General features: G+C 40.5%; 1 protein-coding gene across 2 annotated transcripts; it reads right to left on the reverse strand.

Annotated features, from left to right (window-relative positions):
- Positions 1-3,868: 3,868 nt before the first annotated feature.
- Positions 3,869-23,132, reverse strand: TMEM170B (transmembrane protein 170B). Of its 2 annotated transcripts, XM_018570824.1 has the most exons (3): positions 22,797-23,132; positions 8,202-8,372; positions 3,869-4,044 (listed from the first exon to the last, which is right to left on the reverse strand). In XM_018570824.1, the coding sequence occupies exons 1-3, from the start codon at positions 22,891-22,893 to the stop codon at positions 3,914-3,916; spliced, it is 399 nt and encodes a 132-aa protein (XP_018426326.1). In that variant the 5' UTR covers positions 22,894-23,132; the 3' UTR covers positions 3,869-3,913. The 2 variants fall into 2 exon arrangements, 1 of the variants encoding a protein (XP_018426326.1); XR_001941987.1 differs by lacking the exons at positions 3,869-4,044; positions 8,202-8,372 and adding an exon at positions 16,870-17,118 and having other exon boundaries at positions 22,797-22,881.
- Positions 23,133-25,036: the final 1,904 nt, after the last annotated feature.

Below are 25,036 nucleotides of genomic sequence, written 5' to 3' on the forward strand. Positions count from 1 at the left end.
TAAATGCCACCATGGATTGCATGGTGTAGCTGAAAGTTGCCCGTAAATTCAAATGCACATTGCGGGAAAGCGGAATTGCAGCCATAACCCAAAATACTTTTATTCAGGTACCCATGATATATCAAAGTGAAATGTTTACTTAGTAGTTCAAAGGAAAACTACCACTTTAACTACAATAGAAAAAAGTTGGGCCACCAACCTGGATCTGTTGTTAGGGTTGTGTATATCTCAGGATTGGATGGTCAGGCAAAACAGCCCTCATATATTGATCTTAAATGTATACGTTAATAGTTTTGACTGGAGTTCAGCTTTAAGTTAACCTGCACTATTGCATAGATCATACCTATTAAAATGCTGGATTATGTTATGCAGCATGTACATGTTTGTTAACTGACATCTAAATTCTACAGTTCTGTAAACACTATTTTACCAATAATGCATTCAAAAAGTGTACATGCACACATGTGCACTGGTGTGGGTATCAAGAAACGTACTTGTGCAATTTCTAAACCAAAACCAACATCATAAATGTGTGCTCTTTTATTTCAGCTTGACTGCATAATGCGTACATTTTTGATAACTTGAATTCTGACCTCAGTATGGATCTAAACCTAAGCTTTCTAATGTCAACACATGATGTAAAAAATGTAGGGCATATTTGTATCCAAAGTAGAAATGTGGTCACATTACAAATTAAACTTTTAAACAAACGTTTGGGTACATCATCTGTTCAATGTATGCTAACAATAATGATTTGTATCTTGTTAAATTGTTAAAAGCAGGACAAATAGAAAGGCCAATCAGCCCAATGGGGACAAAGACAACAATAAAAACTAGGTAGGAGGTCTAACCCCTAACCTCTCTATCCAAAACTAAATAAAATAAATTTCCCTTTACATACACTTTAAAGTGTTCCTATATACTATGTAGATAATATTTTTTACGTTTTTTATCCTGTGTAATGGTAGACATTTGTATTTCCTTCTGTGGCTCTCGTAAGTAAATCCTGAAAAAGCATTAAAGCACAGCAATCGTAGGTCAACATGATAAACAAGGTGCCAGTTTTTTTGTTAGTTTTAAAAATATCAAACCTATTGGTGTTGGTAGTGTCAACTTATGGTTTTAGTAACCAGTGCACAAACTATGTAACTTGCACACTGGCTGACTCTCAGAAATGATGTGTTTATGCTGTGTACAAAATATATATAAACTATGTCTTGGTTAAATGGGTAAATCCACTTTTGTAGTAGTAAGCCCCATACCACAAATGCCTGCCCCCTACTTACTCCTCTCAACAAATTTACATAAAAGCAGACCTTAGTGCAGGTATTTACTGCTCAATGAAGGAAGCAGGTCATGTTTCTGAATGTAGATGCCCAAACATGAGCAGCGGCCACTGCTGTCCAGAAGGATTAAAATACTACCCAGCCCTGGGCAGACTGGAGCAATTTAAACCTACTGAAGAGTTCATCTGAAATCTGTATTTAATTAATCTCCTGGGGGGGCTTATAGGGGGTCCTACTACAAATGTGCACTTATGTTTTAAATACAGTGTCTACCTATCTCAACAGTACACAACCCGTAATATTATTTTACATATATGAAACAGTTTATAACAGATAACAAATAATTAGGATTGATCAATTTGTGGCTATTCCCCTTGGAGAAGTGCTCATTGTAATTTAAGGGCCTGTTCACATAATTTTCAGGTCCTGATCAGGTCTGGATCAGGTGTGGATCTGCAGGCGCAGTGCTACTCATGCAGTGCGTTTTTGGTCCGGATGATGACAGTTCTTTTTTTTTTTCAAGCCGTGGGGCTGTCAGTATGCAGATTCTTCCTCTGAGGTCACTTCCGCCGTCTCGTAACATCTACTTCCCTTTGTGTATGTAAAGCTGGTAATCAGACATGTATCACATGTTTGCAGGCATGTTGATGGTGCTGGCTACAGCAATCTGCAGAGAATGAGCTCGCAGGAGACGTCGTTATTGGGTACACCCGGTCTTGAGGCTCCGGGACTCCAAGGGTCAGTTCTGGAGTTTACATGAGGATTTGCGAGCTCACCCGGATACATTTTTTTCCTTTACTCGTATGTTCATGGAAAGTTAATGGGCATGTTTAAAATGTTTGCAGTTCATGTCTTAACCTCTAACCCAACCTGTCTATCTCCCACTCTGACTGCCTCTGACATCATAAAAAGTGGAGCAAGAATAAAAATTTTTTTGCTTAGCTGCATTGCATTCCGTTTCCGTAGCGTTTTTGCCGCGCTTGTGCGTTTCCTGACCGTTTCCTGACCGGACACAATGTGACATGCAGTATTTTTTCTGTCGTAACCTGAACGGACTGCGCACGTGAGAACTGTAGCCCATAAAACACATAGGGATACATTGGGATGCATATTTAGTGCAGGAGCGTACGGATCTGGTCAGCACAGAAAACGGACGTCGTGTGAACAGGCCCTAAAACTGTACCACAGTGACGCCCAGGAATTCTAAATAGGGACCACATAACATAGACACAATAAAATACTCTCAAATACCAACAAGCTGGACATGGTGTATATAGAACCTATTGTTGGTGCTTTTTTGTTCAGTATAATTGGATGCGGTTTAGGAATTGAATATTCTGTTCTAAGAGTATCTCCACAGAAGAATGATAGGTGTAGGGAGTGCACCAATATTCCTTTAACCCCTATGGTATTTGGCCATTAATTTGAATTACATGTTAACTTAAAAAAACAATGTTTGAATAAACAGAAACATCACAAATGCAATGAAAACCATGAAAATGATCGTATTCTCTTCTAATTATAAACCTGCCATGACTGCCAATATCTGTAGGTGAAGCAGCTTAATTTATGCGATGGCTTTGACCACTGCCTTACTCCTCACTTTATGCTAGGTCTGGGATGGTGAATATGATCTTCTTTAGCTCCATTGAATATGACGTGACTACCCTTAAACTGATATGTTGTTTGAAACTCAGAGACTACTGTTATCACTCTAATTAATGCTGATTTACAAACTGCTCAAATTCCCACTTAGATCAGTAGATCTCATTATGAAAACTGGAAAAAGGGCAGAATGGAAGTTTTGCTCTTAGATACCAAGCATTTAATTTCCTATGCTAGGTGCCTAGTACAACCTGAAATGTTGTTACAGACAATACATTCACCATCTGTACATCCAGTTTCCAGCATCTGGCTCAGGTTAGAATCATAACAACTTTTGGTATTGAAAACATTATGAAGTGAAATTGACCTATACACAACCATATATTATTCACAAATCACATGGCACAGACCATTTGTACTTACTGGACCAGGGAACACATTACGGAGTTATCATGCCTCTTTCAAACTTCTCATAGTCCAAAAATCAATTACCATGTGAAATAGTTTTCAGTTTAGTTAAGATCATGTTCCTGTCATGTAATTTTAACATATACCAACCTTTCATGCTTTCAACACTGTTGAAAGGTATATTATAAAAGAATGAAGAAATTAATCCATTTGGCACAATGGCATTCTACCACTCTTTCTAAAACACAAGTCCAGCTAGTCCACAGCTACTTCATTCATACTTTTTGTTCCACCATGGCATTGTAGAGGATAATTCACAAGGAGAGCATTGAATACTACTTCCACAGAGGCATGCTCACATCACTAGAGGGATATGCAAATAGTTCAGTTCTGCAAGGTGCTCCTTCCTGCAATATTGTAGAAAAAGTAGCACACCTTGCCTTTAACTGAGGCACGTGAGGTGCTAGGCATTTCATTAGTGCAACAGCTTAGCAATCGGAAACCTCTTTTTTACTTGAAAGATGAACCTTCCTTTAAAACCACTCTATCCTGCTAGGACGTTGTTGCTTTCTCTTGGAATAATTAGGCTCCATTATGATACAATACTTCATGTGTCATAGTGTGGCAAGGACACGTGAAAAGGAAATGATCACTGTTAGTACTGTTTGTCCAATTCCAAAGACCAACGCTTCCAATGGAGCCATGTTTTTTCCTGCTACTTGGTAAATCCCTGCAACGGCTGCACCTGGAACAAGATTAAAAACATATTGTTTAGGGCAAATAATAAACAAAATCTGAGATATTAATTAATTTTGTCTTACAAAGAGTCTTCCTCCTGTTCTCATGCTGATTTTGTTGTTCAACAGTTTGAATTAGAGCTGTAAGGCATTTTTAGAGGCTGTGCAAGCCCTGCCTTGGGTCACTCTTGGCTGGTTTGCCAAGCACAGTGCAGTTATCTGAAGTCAGCATGTCCCTAATCAGACAAAGCAAATATGCTCACAGAATGACAGCTACTTGAAGGGTGTATGGAGCTCATACGGGGAACTCAAGTTTCCTATTAAATGTCCATTTACATAGGCCCTCACTGCCATTTGACTATATTATTTGCACAGACAAAAGTGATAGAAAAGACATGCAGTGCATTCTGCTCCACATATGTGAGAGTCTGCTTAGAACACAGGATAGAAGGAAAGTAGTACAAGCCCTTCAGGACGGCTTTGTTCTCCCAGTATTCTTGTCTGGAGTGTCAATGCTTGATCAATTTTACAAATATGTAAATGCATAATGAACCTGGCAGTGGGAAGGTCTATTCAGCACTTGGAAACTGCAAAACCAGCACACAATGCTCTTCCAAAAAGAATAAAATTTTATTCCACATGCATTTGTGCAAAGAACAACCGCTGATGTGTTTTGGCCTTATTCATAGCTATAAAGCACTTGCATGTTATTGCTATGCAATATGAAGGCCCTAAACAAACTACAAGTTCAATGACTGCCTGCACCAACAACTGTGTGTTGAGCCAAAGATAGAAGGGACAAAGTACAGGATTGGGGATCGACTCGGCCAGCTAATAATATACAAGCTGAAGGCCTTTCTCTAAGTACTGACATGCAGCACTACAAAGTAGTATTGCAGCTACTACTTTTAATTAATTTCTCTCCAACAAATCGGGTCAGTTTTTTTAGTCATCAAAATATTTAAACATATGCAGTTGTATACTATATATTCATTACAATTTTTCTGCGAAGTTCTGCCGTGGTGTAAAATGTGCACAGGATTTGACGTTTGCTATGACTTAGTCACTGCAATTTAATTTTTTTTTAAATTGGAACTTAGCAAATATGGAGGAAAACCAATGTTGCTTAACTACATATATTTTTAGAAAAGCTCTGGGGGTTGAGAAATGTTAAAATGTTTTAGCTAGTTTATGACTCATTCGTTTCAAGATGGTAACAACATGTAAGCAGTGAGAAGTAAGAGAATGAAACCTTTCTTCCGGTGAATTTAAAGAGTATATTATACCAGGTAAACAGCAGAAAATGTGAAGGCCCTTTAATCCTTGTGATTTTTTTTATTCTGTATTTAAGGAAATTCCTTTGAAAACACCTAGAGTTTAGCATTGCAGGAAATGAAAGCTGAATCAGTACTGACCCATATTCAGCAAAAGCCACCTTTTCATTCCAGAAAATAAGTACAGATGCTTTCCATTTTCTCATTAATTTCATTTATTTTTAGAGTAGCTAGTTTTTGACTAGATCAAGAACTGTGATAACAGATAAGTAGGTCATCCAATGTTATTGTGTAGGTATGGGGGACCATTTAAGCTTTTAAATGGCAATAGATTTTTATTTGGGTATTTTCAGTTATACAACCATTTCAGTCATACAACCAGTGCCGCTAATATATTTCACAGCCGAAAAACCTTTTGCATTGTTACTTACCTGACATGTTTCCAATTCAATTTGGCATGCTAATTGCCTTAAATGAAAGATAATTTACCTTTTTTTTAATAGTAAATGCATTTGTCACACAAGCTGCTGTTCAGTGCTAGGTGGAGTGACAGGGATTAAGCAAGACATGCATGACATTCACCTAGGCCTGCAGGTACCGCAATGTGCTGACAGTCTAAAATACTGTCATGGGAGCTAGGCATGACTGTTCACTTACAGGGCTATCAAAGGTGCTGTCATCTAAGCAGCTATCAGCAAGGGTGACAAATTGCTAGTGATTTCACTGCAGAAGGAAGAGTGTAATCACCCCATCAAAGGACTTGCCTATCAAATCATTCAACTGTCAGCATCAACAGGTAGTTACCATATATTTGAAAAGGTACTTAGAAAAGCTAGGTCTTACTGCGATGGACAACCTACATCACACATGTGATTTTATATTTTGACCACAGTGCTACTTTGGTAGCCACTAAAGTGCTTTCACTGGTCATGGAAATGGCTAAATGGTAATAAATTGGAATAGGAGAGAGTCATAGTACAGGCCTTTCTAGCTAATAAAGGTAATATCAGGCTCTGTATGTCTGCTTTTAGAATGGAATTTTAGTTTTAGGTTTTAAAAAAGGCTGATAGGTTCATGTTAAAGCCCCACACTCTCTGATGGGTTACCATTGTCTCCAAGGTCTATCTCCACAGACTTTCAGATACATGAATAGTGTGCATATAAGGTACACTTATGTTACGGGCCTGTCTTCTGTCCTATCTTGTTAAAACTTAAATGAATTAAATGCATTTATATTTAGCTATAACCATGTATCTTTGAGGCTCAGAATGCATAGAGACAGTCATTTCTCAATGGCAGCTTTTCACAGCACAAAAAATGAATGATAACTGTACTGTTGATAATTTATATCAGGGGCATATATTGTATCACTTTTACCATGGGTGCAAATCAATCTTTTCCCTACAGTTTGTTCTGGTATTGTTTTGTTATAATGCCAAAGGAAAGCTGTAGGTGAAAACCCTGTAGACTCAGAGCCCACGGGTCTCTGTGGAGATTTGCAGCTGCTTTACTCCCACAAGCTTGTAAGAGAAGCTTAATATTGTAAAAAAGGTGGATGCACCAGCTTTTTAAAAAACAGTGGTAATACTGTAGCTGGCAAAAGGTAATAGGTGGCAATATACATGCATACCATTTACAACTCTACAAAAAAATGACTGCCTACGAGTAGAATATTTTGCGTATTGCATTAGTTCTATTTGTTACTTTTAAAGTATATCTAAAGTGATTTTTTTTTTTAGTTTGGATGGGATAGGGAAGGGTTAGAGCCATTGTGAGATTTGTATTTTTGTTTGGATCTCCAATGACGAGATTCACCGTTTTTATATGTCCTGGTGACCATTCAGGGACTGGAATAGAACGTAAGAGAAAATCCAGAATTTTAGGTTGTTCCCCAAAAAGAAAGACAGGCAAAATCTTCCAATGTGGACACTTATGCCACTAACTATCTCAGAGGGGAATTTTCCTTATTTTAAAGAGGTTTCCTTTTTCTTCCAGTTATAGCTGCAAAACAGGAAATAAAAGGTAATGCTCCACAATAGGACACAAAAGGCAAAAAAAATCTGAAAGAGGCTTTAACGATCCCAACATGAATTGTCCAAATTAGTGTTAGAGCGGTATAAATATTAGAACTGTCACTTGCAACACATAAAAGTATCCAGGAATGCTCTGAAATCTAAATAGCAAAACAAACAAAATATAGGCGCTCAAGGTAGCACAATACTGAGTGTACAGGTACAGTTCAGAATATGATGACAGTCAGAATAAATTCAGCTGGACAGATAACCCCTTGCTGTAGCCCCCAAAATAAAATCAAAACTATGTGTTTATGGCTATGTCCTTTTATTAGATTTATATGAAGGATAATGGCCCTGAAACACATCAGTGGGGGTGTAGTTTTGCACAGGGGCAGACTAGTAAGAGGAGGTAACTGGATTATGCTCCTATTCACGTTGGCATACTTCTCAGTTATATGCCCAGCAGCATTTATTCTGACTGTCCTGTGCACTGTGTTTTTCCTGCATACATACAGAGCAACAGGATTAACATTGTTCTCATGCTCTGCAGAACTTCTGTTTTGCAGCAGACTGCCTTGTCTCAGGAATGGATACACGGTGTCTGTGTATAAGTTTGTATAGGCTTGTAACCTGAGCCAGCACTACAGGAAGAGGCCCTGAGCTTGAAAAGGGAAGTTCTCCCCAAGCATGAGAAGACATGAGGATTTAAAAGAAAGAGCAGCAAAGAGAAGAGAAATAACAATGGATTACAGTAAGGCACACATTACAGTATTGGTTTATGTTAAAAAAATCTGAGGGTTTAATGTCACTTTAAGTGAGTATGATTTTTATTTAATTTTTTAATTGTCAAAAGAATGGCAATTAAATATCACTTACTAGTTATCATCGCTCCGGTGACAGAAGCCAGGAACCCAATGCTGACCAGGACCACAGATATTAGTCTCCCTTGCTTGTGCCTCTGTAGCATTACAAACATAAGAACTCCTGCTGCTCCATGGACAAAGAGGGAGGAGAAAAGGGCCCATAGGAAAACCCAATACCACATCTCTGAAAGACAAATGTTATCAAAGAGGAATTAAATAGCAACTTGACTCAAAGAAGAAAAAAAACAACTATTTCCAAGCAGTCAGCTTGGGTGTAGGTTTCTGCTTGCAGCCCATATTTAAAGTACACCCATACTGACAAGAACCTAATCATTACCATTGCAGACCTTTCTAAGGAAAATGCAAGTTAATGGTCTGTCTATTGGTTTAGTAGTTTAAGCCACTGATCCAGAATAAGCATGCAGCAGGTTCCTGTTCCTGGACATTGATGTAAAATGCATTAAAGCCTCCCAATTAGCATTTTCAGAAAGTGAGGGCAGAAATGGCAGCCTCTGTGTTTCTCCCAAGGCAGTTTTAAAGATAGCTGGATGCAGAATGCATTAATAGTTTCCAGACATGAAAATGGTTTTCTGAGCCTTCTGAAGAAAGGTCGTATTCTACATGAACTAAATAAGTAACACATCTCCTGTTCCTAAAACATAAAACTTTAACCAAACTCCAGGAAAAAAATGATAATTAACATACCGCACTGGGAGTGTAAATTATCATTAACAAGCTGGGTATTATGTGTGGAGGACTCTGCAAAGTATAAAAAAAACTTACCTTGCAGCATGCTGGCTCCTACACATAATGCTTGTCTTCTGGGGGAAGTGACTCAAGCAGTGAAGTGCTCCAATCGCATCCCCAGCCATCCTGACTACTACCCATTCACAAAATGTATTTTTTAAAAGACTACAAGGCATTCTGTAATTGGAGGAGGAGAGGAGGGGGCAGGGATGTGAATTCATCTCTCCACCTCCAATCACAGAATGCCTTATATTCTTTGAAAAAATACAAGGCATTGTGTGAATGAGCAAGTAGTGAGGAGGGTCAGGGATGCGACCATAGCACTTCATTGTTCAAGTTGTATGCCTAACTCCCTGTGGTGTTACGGGTAGGAGCCGGCATGCTGCAAGGTAAGATTTTCGCATTTTGCTGCATCCCTCCATACACAACATACATATTTTTAACCATAATTTTACACTCGGTGGCATTACAAGGAAAAAATATAATTTTTTCCAGAGTTTGCTTTAGGGCTTAATTCATAAAGCTTTAACACCAGCATAAGGATACATATTTTCCAAAAATTGCAGTTATTTTTCAGCTGAGACCAATGAGTTTTGAAAATGACAGTCACATTGCTGAAATAAAGATCCTTATGCTGGACATTAAAGCTATGTGTATTGAGCCTAATATCTGATTTACATTTCATACACTGCTAACTGTTGGGTATGGGACATAAAGAGAGATATAGTTTTCAATATGTGATATGTGACCGTTCTCTCCTTCTTTGTGATTTCTGTAGTGAAGGTGCTCCCACTAGCTATTTGGATTGACATTTCAGCTGATGTACAGACAATGTACAAAAGTTAATAGAGCTTACAGCTAACTGCATCGCACACTGTTTAAAAATAAGTTTATATATTTATATATACCTGATAACTCTAAACTGCTTCACCTTTAAAATATAGTCTACCATTAATTATTACCAGTCATCACTTTTCACAGGCTGTTCACAATCAGATATTTATAATATTTCCGCAAATTACTCATCTCTATGAGGTATATTGTATGAAACTTGGTGAAAAAGGAATCCTATTATAAGGATGTGAATGGAAATAGAGTTATAGATAGCTAACTCAGCTAGTTCATTTGAGAGCAAAGCCATCAGTGACGTTGAAAGAAAACATGCTACGTACTTGTTACTTAGGACTACATTTCTAGGACACAAAATTTAAAGAGGAACTTTACCCTTATCTTTAAAATAACCACAACGATACCTTTAGGAATGTTTAATAATGACAATCTATAAACAGAAACTTCTAGATAATTACAGGCTTTGTATTCTTTGCATACTTTATTTTTCTTTTCTTCCCCAGTCTTCTGACAGTGGCCATTTTAACTAAACGCAGATTACTAGATCTCCCATTACTTCTTGGAACTCTGACACATGTGACTAGGACATGTGACCATGCACATCATCTCAGGGAAGGAAAATGCCTGTCCCTGAGATCTCCTGAGATTACAGATGAGATTTCCCGGCAATGCTCTGCTGATTAAAATATCCCGGGATGCAATGCTTGGACACGATTACATAATTTGTGCCAAAGTGGACCAGGAAGTGGAAAAAAATTGTAAGTAAAATAAAAATATGTTTGTTTAGCTAATGAATGTAAGATGATCTCATATCAGCATGCAGAGCTGTATGCTGATGTGATTTTTAGTCAAAGGGGGTAAAGGTCTGCTTTAACTTCCAAATGTGATTTGATCATTTCCTGAATTGTACTTTTTATCTCATTTCCTTTCTCACTGACATGTTATACCGATTAAAAGGATAGGTATAGAAACAGCAGATTAGCAATTCTGTTTTGTGTTCTAGGTACCACTGTCTTTTCTCATTTGCATACTATACCTATTACAAGAATAGGAATAGAAACAGCAGATTGCTAATTCTGTTCAGGCAGTGTTGTCATTCAGGTACCCCTGCAAGAGAGCACATCCAAGCCCTAGGCCACCTTGTAGACTGTAGTGCAGCTGTGCAATACACTCTTTTTTTTAAAGAAACCAGTCCATTCTGTAACTGGGTAGATAAGGAGCAGCAACATACTGATGTGGTAATTCCTATGCTCTCCTCTCCTGTGAACATGTACAAAGCATTGACTGACACCAACATACAATGTATTAGAGCCTAACTACCTAACTGAGTCCTATTTTGCAGGTTTGATGGCAGGCTGATATCAGACTCAGGTTACATATGTAATTGTTATACATAAGTGTTTTTAATTATTTTACTGTGTTTTTGTAAATGTGTGTGTTTGTAGAGTAATGTATAGGTATATCCCCAGTTACAAAGTTAAAGCAAATGCTTACACACATTAACCAATAGGGCTGTGCTACCACAGCAGTCTGTTCTTTTTTATTTATGTATTTCCATTGTGGTATGCTTCTGTTTCCCCTTCCTGTTTGTCATTAGTTAGTTCAGCCCTTAGTTGTCTATCCCAGCCTCTATATCCCTAGTTTAGGTTTCTTAAGTTTAGGAGTTTTACTTAGTGAAAAGGTCTCTCTCAGTAGCACAAGGCTTATGATACCTAAAAGTCTTTTCACGTGCAGAAATAACCCAGGAAAACATCCCTTGTTAATGCCCAGCAGATATAAACTGCATTGTATTCTACTTCTGGGTCTTCTTGGTTAGTTAACACTGCACGTGGATCTTGTCAAGTCAGCAAGTTGGCATACAGTCTATCTAGACAGGAACTCAGTCTCTTTTGCATAATGCAACATTTGAGTCAAAACAAGGGTGCCTAAAAACATTACCAAAATGTATCTTTTTCATTAGGACATTACGTCTTTCTTGGCCACAATAATAAAACATAATACTTTGTTGTGTAACCCAGTGCCTAGGCATATATCACATGTTCTCTGGTTGCCAGGAGGAGCCATTGAGTCAGTTGTTTTTAAGTCAGACAGACCCTGTTTGGGAAACTTTCAGCGGATCAGTAAGTATAGCAATAGTATTGATAATGCAACAAAAAGGCAATAATCACTAAGACACAAGTGGGCATTTTAATATGACCCTAAGATACAGCATTGCAGGCATATGCCATAGTACATTATACCAGGTAATATGTCCAACGTACAGTGAAGAAATATTGTTTTATTTTCTGTTTGTATTGTTAAAATTCTAATGTTAACACCAATGCCACTTCACTAGTTATATCTGGAATTAGTTTATAGTGCCAGTTTAAGTACTTGGGTTCTCTTAGCAGGTATATGAATAAAATAAATGTAGGTGCATACACATTGTGAGCACTCATTCGCATCTAGGCACTTGCAAAGCACTTTCATCTATTTAAAATATAAGCATGTCAAGTGCAGCAAATACACAACAAATGAATTGTAATTGCATACTTGATCTATGCTATTACAGTGCAAAGAACATGACATTCATGCACTTTTAGAGTGTGTAGGTTCAACAAATGCTGGCAGCTATTACTTTGTTTTTTTGTAGTACCCTTTCCTTTTATTTATGCAGATACTTCTGTCTTGATAAGGGTAAAAAAGTAATAAAATGTGTTTTTCTTCATAATCAGATACATATGATATTACCTGGCCAACACATCTATGTCATGGGTAGTGGTGGGCGAATCTGCCCAGGTTCGATTTGCAAGGGGCTTGTTAAATCCTGATTGAAATTTGCAAAACACAAGCTTCAAAAGTCCAAGGAGGGGGGAACCGTTTAGTTTGTGTATCCTTGCCATTTTTCTGACTAATAGGCAAACTACTGTCAAAAAAAGGCATTAGAAACTAGGCACTGCCATGGTGAGCATGTGTTAATGCCAAAAAATGTGACTTTGAAGGTGACATGAAAATACGCAACTCTTAAATAACAGGTTTAAAGGAAGGCTTAGAGCTGTACATTGTATTTCAGAATCAGCATGATTTTAAAGGACATTCTCGGTCACGGTATACTCTGGCAGTGTATTTACAGACAACAGCAGCACCCCAATTGTATTTAATTTGGTCAGAATAAAGATGGATTTACTGATGCACCCTAGTCCTCCTCTTCCTCCTCCTCTACTGGCTATACCTGGATCCTGGGAATTGTTTGAGCACTCTATTTCTGACTTGCTGCAGGAGTAGCCACAAGCAGAGGTTGCAGGGAAGATTATAGCTATGCACAGCTCTCCCTTGGTTCTCTATCTTTTCTTGACCTTTCTTTAATTTTTCTTTACTATTGCCAGCAATGTAATTGCTAGTTGGGGCACTGCAACCTGAATCCACTTGAATAAATAAACCAAGCCCCTTACCACCACAACATTGGAATCATTGTAACTATTATATCACAAATTGACCCAGTTTTATAAATATCCAGAATGATATATTGGTAAATTTTGAAAACATGACTTTTATTTATTTAACATATTATAACAATGTTGTTCCTACAACAAGGTAAATTATGTATTTCCACATTGTATTTTATATTGAATAAATATGAATAAAATATTACAATGAATACAATATTAATGGCCACACAGCTGCAGCAAATGTTTCCTAAAAACAAGCTGAAAGGCAAATCTTGCTAAGTGTATATTGATGTTGATGGGAATAGTAGCATCAGATGGTGGCTTAGGGAGGTTTAGTATTTAAAAATAGGAAATAGTTAATGCTCTTAAAAAAGTTTGAACTGAAAGGGGTTCTACCCGTCGCAGTGGTTTTGCCTATAGGCTCCACAGTGCAAGGTGCATGTGAGGTTTCGCTAGGACCATCTGGCAGCTAGGTCCCTATCTGTGATGCAAGAGCTCTGATAGAGACTTCTGTATAAATGCAACCCCTTTAGGCTAATTTCCATGGACGCCAATAATAACAAAGCCCCGTAAAAAAATCAAACAAAGTATTTTATAAATACACTGGACCAATATAAGGACCCGTTCCCACCAGGGCATATCATGCACACGCATCAAATGTGCACAAGAGTGCGCACTTTTAGATATGTTCCTGATACATGCACAAACATGGAACACACTTGCGTTGCTATTACTAGCTAATGGCACCCCAAACCTACATAGTATTTGAGGTTGAATAAAGACATTAGTCCATCAAGTCCAACCTGGTCAAGCAAACACGGTTCTTCCCCATGCCAAATCTGCAACGTGTCCTTCTTTTCACAGTTGACACGCATTCAGGGACCGAATAGGGATTAATGGGGACGCCTGCCAAACGAGGGAAACAAAGTCCCACAAAAGTGCAGGAATGCGCTTTCCCATGACACGTGTCCCCGCTCTGCCCGGTGTGAATAGGGTTTTATTGTTACATTGTAATTTGTAATTACTTATTTTATGTCATCAAATGAGATCAAATGAGTTACCTTTCATATATGAAAATAATGCCAGTTAAACCTGGCAAGTGAAAAAACAAATATATTTCGTAATAGAAATTGCACCTATTTTTTCCCCTTTTTGAACCTTTTTTAATCCTTAGTTAAATTGACATTAAAACCCTTGGGTTTTTTTTAGGGATGTCCCGATGCCCCTTTTTCAGGACCAAGTACAAGTACTTCCCCTCATGTACTTGCCGATACCAATTACCGATACTTTTTTTTAAAGGGTCAGGTTACTTTAAATGATCCATAGTACAACTACCTGTTATGTACTATGGATCATGATTTAACCTATTCTTGTTAGCAGGGGAGAATTGTAAATCTATTGCTGTAATGTAGTGGAGGTGTGTGCTGTATATATGTACTACATATACAGTACACACGTCCAGTACACTATAGCAATAGATTTACAGCCAGCCCCGTCCCAGCTTCCCTCACTCACAGTTTCACGCCGATCCCTGTTGCCTCATGGGGTGCCTCTCGTAGTCGGTGCTGGGCAGGATCGCTGCATCGTGTCTTGGTGCTCAGCTTGTGGGAAGCGCTCGCAATTCTGCCCTGCTAACATGAATAGGTTAAATCATGATCCATAGTTCATATACAGCACACACGTCCAGTACACTGCAGTAATAGAGTTACAATTATACCCTGCTAACATGAATAGGTTAAATGATCCATAGTACATAATAGTACATAACATGTAGTTGTACTATGGATCATTAACCCATTCATGTTAGCAGGGGATCATTGTAAATCTATTACTGCAGTGTACGGGACATGTGTACAGATAGAATGCACTGCAGCAATAGATATACAATTCTGCACTGTTAACATGAATGGGTTAAAGATCCATTAATCCATAAATCTATTGTTGCAGTGCATACTATACTTAGTACATGTACATATAGAGTGCACTGCAACAATAGATTTACAATTATCCTCTGCTAACATGAATGGGTTAAATAATCCATAGTACAGGGATACATACAGATCATTTAATCCATTCATGTTAGCAGAGGATAATTGTAAATCTATTGTGTCCAGTGTATAAGCAGTGAGTACTCTATATATGTATTACATATAGGGTACACCATGCTAATACAATGGAGACAATAGATGTGCAATTAGCCCCTGCTTAATAGTGCCCGCCCTACTCACTGTGGTGCTGTACGGGAGAGCAGCGACGAGTCAGAGCTGGTCCGGTGGGAGGAGCTCCAGGTGGGGTCCTAATTTAGCTGGCCCAGAGGTGCCTGCCAGCTAAATTAGGACCCCACCTGGAACTCCTCCCGCCGGACCAGCGCTGACTCGCCGGATGCTCTCCGGCACTGAAGGACATCGTAGCAGTGACACGCCGCTACTCCGCTCAGCCTGCCCAGAGGACCCGACCACGGAAGGTAAAGTAGAAAAAAAAAACAGCGCAAGCTTCGGCGCTATGCATCGGGGCATTTGCCCTGTATCGGGGAAATGCCCTGTATCTGGCCCGATTCCGATGCCAGCATCGGTATCGGGACATCCCTAGTTTTTTTGCATGTACCTACTGCTAGCAAGCAGCAGTAGATATATGCAAAAGCATTAAAAAAAAAAAGTCACCAAAAAGGGTTTTACTTAACTGTGTCTCCACCGCTCGCTCCCGTTCGAAGATCTGAAAAATTCTCAGAGGCATAGGGTATGTCAATGCAAGCAGCTCGGCAGTGTGCACGCACACAGACTCTGTATGACAGGAAGTCACAGCAGTCAGCGCTGGATCAGAGACTGGCACCAGCGCTGGAGGGATTCCTTAAAACCACTGTAAAGAAGATGATCGGATCAAGAGGCATCACTTAAGGTAAGTCCTTAAAGCAGCATTGAGGGGGGGGAGAATGTATCCTTTAATGTTTCTTTAAGCCTAATTGGCCCTAATTAACTCCCTCATCCCCTTTTCAATTTCTGTTGATTTTTCCTTTAAACATTATTTCATTCATAGTTTGTTTTTTGCACATTTTGTTCATTTTTTAGCAACACTTTAAAAAAATACACATTTTTATTTTTCAAAAAAGCCTTTATTTCATTTTTAAAATAGCTTTGCCAAGCTCTGTGCCAGAAACATAATTTTGTGCCATTAATGGGACATTTGTATTGAATAAAATCTACACTTTTATCTAGAGTATAACACTAATTACTTATAGTAATAAAACAATTTTAGAAAAGCAACCATTTTTTTCATTTTGTTAAAATTACTGCATATACATCGCCTAGAAAAGAAACTAATTTTTTCATTTTTTTTTGCCAATATTGTTTGCACCAAAAATCTGCAAGTATGTGTGTATTACTGTTATCTTTATGTAAAGATAATGTTAAATGATTGCCAAATCAGTAGGTCAATAGGTACAATGTAAATATTTCTCTGATCCATATGGGATATAAAGGTGCAACAGCTAAAGTGGTTAAATCCACCAGGCGCTCCAGCCCCGAAATCCAATTGTTAAATAAAAGAAAAAATTTAAGCAGTGCGGCTGGGGTGTGGCTTGTGGTGTGGCCTGTTAATAGGTGAGGCTTAAGGCACCAGATTGTTTTGTGATTTCCACCCAAAAACGTTTTGGCTGGAGTTGGTCTTCACTACAGTAACTGCTTACTTGCAACATGCATCTACTGTACAAACACCTTTAACGAGAAATGGAATAGCAAGAACTGTGAGCTACATATGAGCAATGAGTATACTGAGCAATTAAGAATCTGTGAAACATGCTGGGAGTGTTCTCCAGATGACAGTCACTTTTCTTAGAAGCAGTGAGTATGCTCTTGGCCAGTAAAAGAGCTGTTCACATTCTTGTGAATATTGGTGAATAATTATTGTTAGCTTCATGGAGACATAAAAAGACAATAGAAAGGGTAGCATAAGGATCTTTAGCACAAAAATGCAGACAGTGCAACATTCCATTATATTCTGTGTTTTTCAAAACAGAGAATTATATATACATATATATATGTTTCAAACAATGTATGCTAAAAAGATAATTGCACTCACTAAGGGCCACTTTAGACCTGTGTAGTCTGATGAGATGCAATAATTGCATTAATACTTGTCCTGCAAAGTGCATTGCATTATGGCAGCCTATTCATTTGAATGCACCACAATAGACCTAAAATCAGACCTGCACTATTTTTTCCAACACAGCACACCAGTGTGTTACAGTGCATTGTAGTATTTTGCAATGCAGGGGTGTTTCGGGTGCACTGGTGAGTTATGTGCTGTGACGTGTGTTAACATGTGGGCATTACTGCGACACATAGTTGTTATGCCTGGATTTATAGAAGAAGTCTGGGCATATTAAAAATTAGCCCTGGCAGTAGGATGACCCCCACACTGCAAGGGTTAAGTGCTTGTTTCGGTCTAGGGTCTAAAATAAAAAACAAATACTTACCTGATCCTCAGTCCTGTCGAGGTGACTAGTTACCTCTCTCGCCCTCAGATCTGGCTGTGGAAGTTCCTTTGGCATCCGCATGTCCAATGCAAGTCAATGAACATGAAGACATCATGGGTCCCTTAACTGCTGGAGCCTGGGTGGAAGAGGCTGCTGGGACCAGTCTAGCAGCCAAGCTGGACCAAGGAGTATATATTTTTTATTTTAGACCCAGGACCAAAATAAGCACTTAACCCTTACAGTGTGGGGGCAGCTTCCCCAAGTTATCCTTTAAAAAAATACCTATTTTCTTATGGTATGTCACTATAAATAATCTTTGTTTTTTTACCTGTCTATAATCCCCTATGTTTGTAGGGGCTTTAAAAATATCCATTGTGCTCTTGGAGAATTGTTAACATTTTGCTTGCTGCCATGGGAGAAGGCACCAAGGTACAGAGAATGCTTTGAATACACAAACATGATGTAACAACATATAGATAAATATATAACACTGTGTCCAATAAGGCAACTTACACAATTTGATTCAACATTCAAAGTCAGTACATTAAAGAGAATCTGCCAGTCATCCATTACCTGTCACAGAGGCTCTTCTGCAGTTCTGAAGGCTGCCATCATCAAATAAGTGGGGTCGTATGATGGAAGCCTACAGCTCTGAACACGAGTCTGTACTAAAACAGACAATTATGGGAAGTATGGAGACTTCCAGTGCTGTTCTATTCCTCTAAATTTGCTAGTTTTTTGGGCTATTATAGTGAATGTGATCAAATGGCTTCAATGCTCTGTAAGTCTGATCCGACTCTGTTCCCAGATAGTAGTGAAACCAAAGAGAACAAGGCAGCTAGCATTTTCAGCACATCAGCAATGGGATAATTCTCAGCCATACTGTTAAATGTACAGATCAAATACATAGAAATGACCTGTTTTATCAGCCAAAGGACTTATATTTCAGTTCATCCAGTCCTAAGGTTTACACAGCCCTGTCACACAGCACAGCTACGTAGATGACACCATAAGAAATACAGTGGTGTCATCTCCCCACCCCCAACCTGCGGATTGCACAGTGAAAGAGGAGAAGACCAACGGGGTAATCTCTCTTCTCTTTCCTCCTATCATTACCTTCCTTATTAATGCATTTGCATGCAGCACAACTGGCTCACATTCCTGCCCCCCAGCTTCCAGCTTCTGTACAGGGGATCGCAAGAGGCTGATATCAAGTGAAATTCATGTACTTAAACTAGTTGCAGTTAATTTTAAAAAATATATAAATGTAATGATTATATTGATTGTAACCCAGTCAGGCAGGCCTGTGGACTACATAGTTCTTAGAAGATCTAGATGACATTGTTCAACCAGATTATAACATGTAAGGTCAGTTTTAGATTTTATCTTTGGCTTATGGGCAATGTAGGGATGCACCGATACTTTTCGAGTACCAGTGCAGATACTTGGCATTTTCACGAGAACTACCAGGGTTGCAGTGGTTGTAGCTGTGACCTGGCTCTGGTGCTCCACCACTGTCCTGAAATCATTAGTCTGTATTGTTTTAGAAAAACTGTCTCATGACAATAAACAAAAATGTATCAGTACTTGTATCTGTGAGTACTTGGGCAAGTATCAGTACTTGTACTCGCAAAACTGGTATCAGTGTATCCCTTTGTATATATTTATAAAAAGAAAATCAAACATTAAAACAGAGATGTACAAATCCCAGGAGCTCCGTGTGTTCCTTACAAATGACAGCTGCCTCCTAACTTTTACATTTTTCTCTAGTCTAGTCTTGGAGCTCGAAAAGTATCTGTACTTGTACTTGTACTTGCACCGAGCACTATACTTGGTATCGGTGCATCCCTAGCAATCAGTAATACGAATTCTGCTTGAATGCTATGGGATTCTTCTTCTTATTATTACTGTTGAGTACAATTCTGAACCATAATTACGTTTCTACCCAAAGCCAAAAGCATGACTGTTAACTAAAACAAAGATCCCACTTTGTATTCAGAGAAAGTGCTAACAAACATAAAGAATCCTGAAAACATTCTATGACCCTTTTACCAAGAGCCAAGTAACAGAGGTAATGCCTTGGATGCCAAGAGCTGAGGCTTAGACCGAATGAGCGACCACTGTGCCACAGGAATGCAATTCTCGCTCCATTCTCATCTCTGTTTTAAGAACTGTAATTTCTAACTATAGTGATCAATATGTAGCTATATTATATACTCTATTGGGTGCACTTGGATTCATTGTACAGTAGACCATGGGCTAAATTTGATGCATGCCCCCTCCCCAGTTTATTTAGATCGTACATAAAGGACATAGACATTTGTGTTTTTCTTCAGTCATATCATGGGATTGTGAAGCATTTCTTGGCATTGTGAAGAATTTCTGAAGGATTTGGAATGCACTGTTGGGTCTTATATGATGCTATACACTCGAAGGATTTGGAATGCACTGTTGGGTCTTATATGATGCTATACACTCGAAGGATGTGGAATGCACTGTTGGGTCTTATATGATGCTATACACTCGAAGGATGTGGAATGCACTGTTGGGTCTTATATGATGCTATACAGTCTTTGTGATGGTCCCTGGTGAAATGGAAGCAATGCTTCAAGCTATGGGAAATGTGCATGTGTTTTGTCCATGATCATTTGCTTACAATAAAGAAAACCTTTACCAAGAGCAATACAAAGGCTGCTATTCCTGACCATCTTTTTTTTACAAAAGAGTGTTAAAACAGAACTTTGGGCAAAAACACTGTGAGAGAAAATGAAGACTAATGAAGCGCGTGTACCGAGTGGCGTAGAGTATGGAGGGGAAATTAAACTATTGAAAGAAATGAAAGTTTTCAGGGCCGGGCATCCAATGCGGAAACTTCACAGATCACAGCGGGTCAATTGCTCTGCTGTTCCCCCATTCCAGCACACGCTGAATTCAGGCCAAAAACAGTTTTTGGCCATTTGCACTGTAAAAATAAATGAACATTAATGACGTGTGCAATGTGTGGCTGCTGCTGCATTATCAAATACTCTTATTTTCATTCCACCCTTACTGTATAGTAAGTTCTGAACATCCAGCGCTGAAACTTAGAGCTCTGGGTGGAGTTGACAGATCACGGGTTGCTCACTCTGCAGCTTGTCCATTCTTTTCAATGTATGCAAGGCTGTCTGTGATTGGACGAGGGGAGATCATGACATTCATGCGCATCGCCTCCAATCACAGAACACCTTGCATTCATTGAAAAGAATGAGCAAGCAACCCGTGAGCTGTGTACTCCAGCCAGAACTCTAAGTTTCAGTGCTATAGATTCAGCACTTACTATACATTAAGGGTGGAATGAAAGTAAGAGTATTACACCATGCAGCAGCAGCCACACATTGCACACATGTCATTAAAGCACAACTCTGGGCACAATTTTTACTAACCCTTGCAGTCGGGCTACCCCCGCACTGCAAGGGTTAACTGCTCCTTTTTTTTGGTCTAGGTTAAAAAAAATAAAGTTATACTCACCCGATCCTCGGAGATGGTTGGCTCTTAGACCGTTCCTGGAGCCTCTGCTCCAGTTGCAGTGGTCTATGGTCACTGAGTCATCACGTTCTATGCACAGTGTATAGGATGTGCGGAGGCTGAGGGACATATCGCTGCAGCGGTCTAAGGTCCCTGAGTCATCAAGTTCTATGCACAGTGTATAGAATGTGTGGATGTTGAGGGACATACTATCACTGCAGCGGTTAAAGGTCCCTGAGTCATCACGTTCTATGCACAGTGTATAGGATGTGAGGATGCTGAGGGACATACTATCGCTGCAGTGGTCTAAGGACCCTGATTCATCATGTTCTATACACAGTCACACAGTGTATAGGATGTGAGGATGCTGAGGGACATACCATCGCTGCAGCGGCCTAAGCTCCCTGAGTCATCACGTTTTATGCACAGTGTATAAGTTGTAAGGATACTGAGGGACATACCATCACTGCAGCGTTCTAAGCTCTCTGAGTCATCACGTTTTATGCACAGTGTATAAGTTGTGAGGATACAGAGGGACATACCATCGCTGCAGCGGCCTAAGCTCCCTGAGTCATCGCGTTTTATGCACAGTGTATAAGTTGTGTGGATGTTGAGGGACATACCATCGCTGCAGCGGCCTAAGCTCCCTGAGTCATCGCGTTTTATGCACAGTGTATAAGTTGTGAGGATACTGAGGGACATACCATCACTGCAGCGTTCTACTTTCTAAGCTCCCTGAGTCATCACGTTCTATGCACAGTGTATAGGTTGTGAGGATGCTGAGGGACATACCATCGATGCAGAGTTCTAAGGTCCCTGAGTCATCACATTCTATACACAGTATCGGACATGAGGATGCTGATTGAAATCCTATTGCTGCAGCATAGGAGAGATGCTGGAGGGAGCACTGTAGGAGCCATCCGTCTCAGAGATTTGGGTGCGTATAACTTTTTGTAATTTTGTACCTAGACCAAAACAAGCACTTTACATTAATACAGAACTCCAGCCACACATTTTTTTTAACCCTTGCAGTGGGGTTACCCCTGCACTGCAAGGGTTAAAAACATTTGTGGCTGGAATTGTGCTTTAATGTCCATTTTTTTTACAGAGCAAATGGCCAAAAATGTCATTCAACCTCATGATAGATCCCTAAAGCTAGATCTGGCTTACTAAGAACACTGAAGTGCCAATGGTTTTTTTCGCCTCCCTATGAACCCCATAGAGTCTGGGGCAGCTGCCTGTTCAGCCTTATTTAGAATCTTCCCGTGTCTCCTGCACCAATATCCTACTATAGTCCCAATTCGTGGATCTTTACCTTAGCCACGTGACTGTCACTCTGAAATCTCATTGGCCTGAAAATAAATGTGAGTTTGTTTTTAATAAGGATCCTTATTCTGATCTGTTGTCTTCACGAACTGAGCCTTATGCCAGGTAAACTTTGCCAAGCAATGCACAAAGACCAGAAATGGAGTTTCAGTAAACAATAGATGATGCAAGTCACCCACTCATCATTGCCATATAAAGCCCCCCCCCCGTTTATACAATGAATAGGATGTATGAAATGACACCCCGAATGGGGGTGCTGTCCAAGGTGCTGGATGCCACTTACCGGTCAGGCTCCTCAGCACTGTCCCGTGCGCCCATAGGCTCAGGACTTGCTGTACAGACAGGTTGATCATTGACAGGTCCTCCTTCTCCGCTTTCATGATCGTCGGCTAGCAGGGTGCTGGAGGAAGACGGGGAGCTGTGAGTCCCTGGGCTCCCGGATAGCTGCTGCTCCTCCTCCTCCAGCAGCAGCACAAGCAGCTCAAGCAGCAAGACACCAAGCAAGGATGGCCTGGGGATGAGCGGGGGGCGCAGCTGGACCGGGGAGGAAAAGCAGCCTCGCAGGGGAGACATTGAGGAAGAGGACGATTGTTGCAAGGTACCCCTAGCCTTGTGTGACTAGCTCCTCCAGCCAGACAGTGAGCCGCTACCGCTGGAAGCTGCCACCAGCCACCGACCTTTCACTTGTGTGTGTGCGATGCCAGCCTGCATCCTCCTCCTCCACCACCACCACCATCATCATCATTAGCATCAGCTGTCCCCTCCTTCCTCCCATCATCATCGTCACCCGAGTCACCATCATCATCCTGGAGGAGGAGACTGGTAGCCTCTGGATGGAGCATCCCTTCTTTTATTCCAGGGGCTCCTGTCATTCCCACCTTTCCTGGTTACATGCATAGTCCAGATTTGCAAGAAAATGAATAAAGGCACATTAATAAGGCACGTTAATAAAAGGAAAAAATTTGCATTTATTTTTATTTTTTTGCACTTAAGATCACAAAGCATTGCAACCATGATCAGTGGATGGCGGGTGCAATGCTCAGGCTCCTGCAGACTCTTCCTCCCAGCCCCAGGGTCATATAGGGGTACGGAATTTTAGTTGCGGGACAGGAGGAAGTATTAATGTATCAAGTATCAATGGACCACAATTGTGGTAAAGTCACCAGGTAGAGGGGCGCAGTGCAGGTACCTACTGTGCCTAATTACTGGAGTTGCGTCAAGTTACAACACCAGCAATAGTAAGGAGGGTGCATTCTACACAAAATGCACCCTCCTGCTCCAAGACCAGCGGCGCCTAGAGGAACCGCAGGGGAAGGACCCCATCACTGCGTAAGGCTGCTCTGTAAAATGGCTGTCTCATGCGGGCAGGTGTTGAGGGTAGCCTTACGTGACGTCAGGGTGCTTCTCTGCATATGTGAAAGCCGGTGGGTCCCACAGAAGGTAAGGGCACCGGCTAAGGCTAAACAGATTTCCATTTGTGCATACAGGCGCCCGAAATGGAAATCTGGCGCTGGACGTCAACACACTTGTCCTCCATTGAGAATTACGAGTCCCTCTGCCACGGTCGCAGACCAGAATTGTAGTCTCTCCATTCACAAAGCCTGTCAGAAACTGTCGGTGGGTTGTGTTACCTCCAACGTTCTGCCTAGCTCACTGACGTGAATGGTTACCAGGATCTGGGTGGAACACCAGCCAGAGTGTCCTGCTCAGCTCCTGGCAACTAGCGACATCATTAGTTGCCACAAACTGGGGGGTGACACCAGCCAGAGTGTCCCATTTACCTTGTAGCAACCAGTGACCTCACTGGTTGCCATGAACTGGGCAGGACACCAGCCAGAGGGTCCTGGTCAGCTCCTGGCAAACAGTGAGGTCACTGGTTGCCATGAACTGGGCAGGACGTCAGCCAGAGGGTCCTAGTCAGCTTCTGGCAACCAGTGGCGACACTGGTTGTCATGAGATTGGCGGAACATTGGCAGGTGTTGCCACTGGTTGCCAGAAGCTGACTAGGACCCTCTGGCTGACGTCCTGCCCAGTTCGTGGCAACCAGTGAATGCTTTTTAATATGTTTCTTTGGGGCTTAACAAAATGGGAGTCTTTATTGGAAAAAATGGGTGTGGTTACTGAGGAGTGTAAAGCTTTCTTCCACAAGGCGCCTAAAGGCCTAAGCCGTACATTGGCTGCCTTCAGTCAGCTGAACAAGCTCTGAATGTTCGGGTGAGCCGAAGTGCAGAAAGACTTCAACTTAGCCAATCCAACATGTGGATCGGCTGAGCCTATTCTTATAGGGGCCGAACGGCAGTAAGTGAATAGACGAATGCTCGGCTCGACTATTCTGTACAGTACCTCTGAGGTTCCAAGCTGAATAGCAAGCCAGTTAAGTGTGTAGCGCTCACCCCCAAAGGAGCCGCTGAATGCCCAGTTCTTCTCTAGTCTGTATAGGGCAGGGGTCAGCAACCCACGGCCACTGAGCCACGTGTGGCTCTTTCATCCCTCTGGTGCGGCTCCCTGTCCAGAGGCGGAACT

This window comes from Nanorana parkeri, unplaced genomic scaffold (genome assembly GCF_000935625.1).
Source record: "Nanorana parkeri isolate BGI_ZX_2015 unplaced genomic scaffold, ASM93562v1 scaffold1603, whole genome shotgun sequence".
NCBI lineage: Eukaryota > Metazoa > Chordata > Amphibia > Anura > Dicroglossidae > Nanorana > Nanorana parkeri.

Bases quoted from the DNA above. Each gene is read 5' to 3' on its own strand.
- TMEM170B (XM_018570824.1), bottom strand. From the start codon at position 22,893: ATGAAAGCGGAGAAGGAGGACCTGTCAATGATCAACCTGTCTGTACAG. The intron at 8,373-22,796 runs GTAAGTGGCATC...TTTGTCTTTCAG, and splicing joins AGTGCTGAGGAGCCTGACCG to AGATGTGGTATTGGGTTTTC. The intron at 4,045-8,201 runs GTAAGTGATATT...ATCTTGTTCCAG, and splicing joins CACCGGAGCGATGATAACTA to GTGCAGCCGTTGCAGGGATT.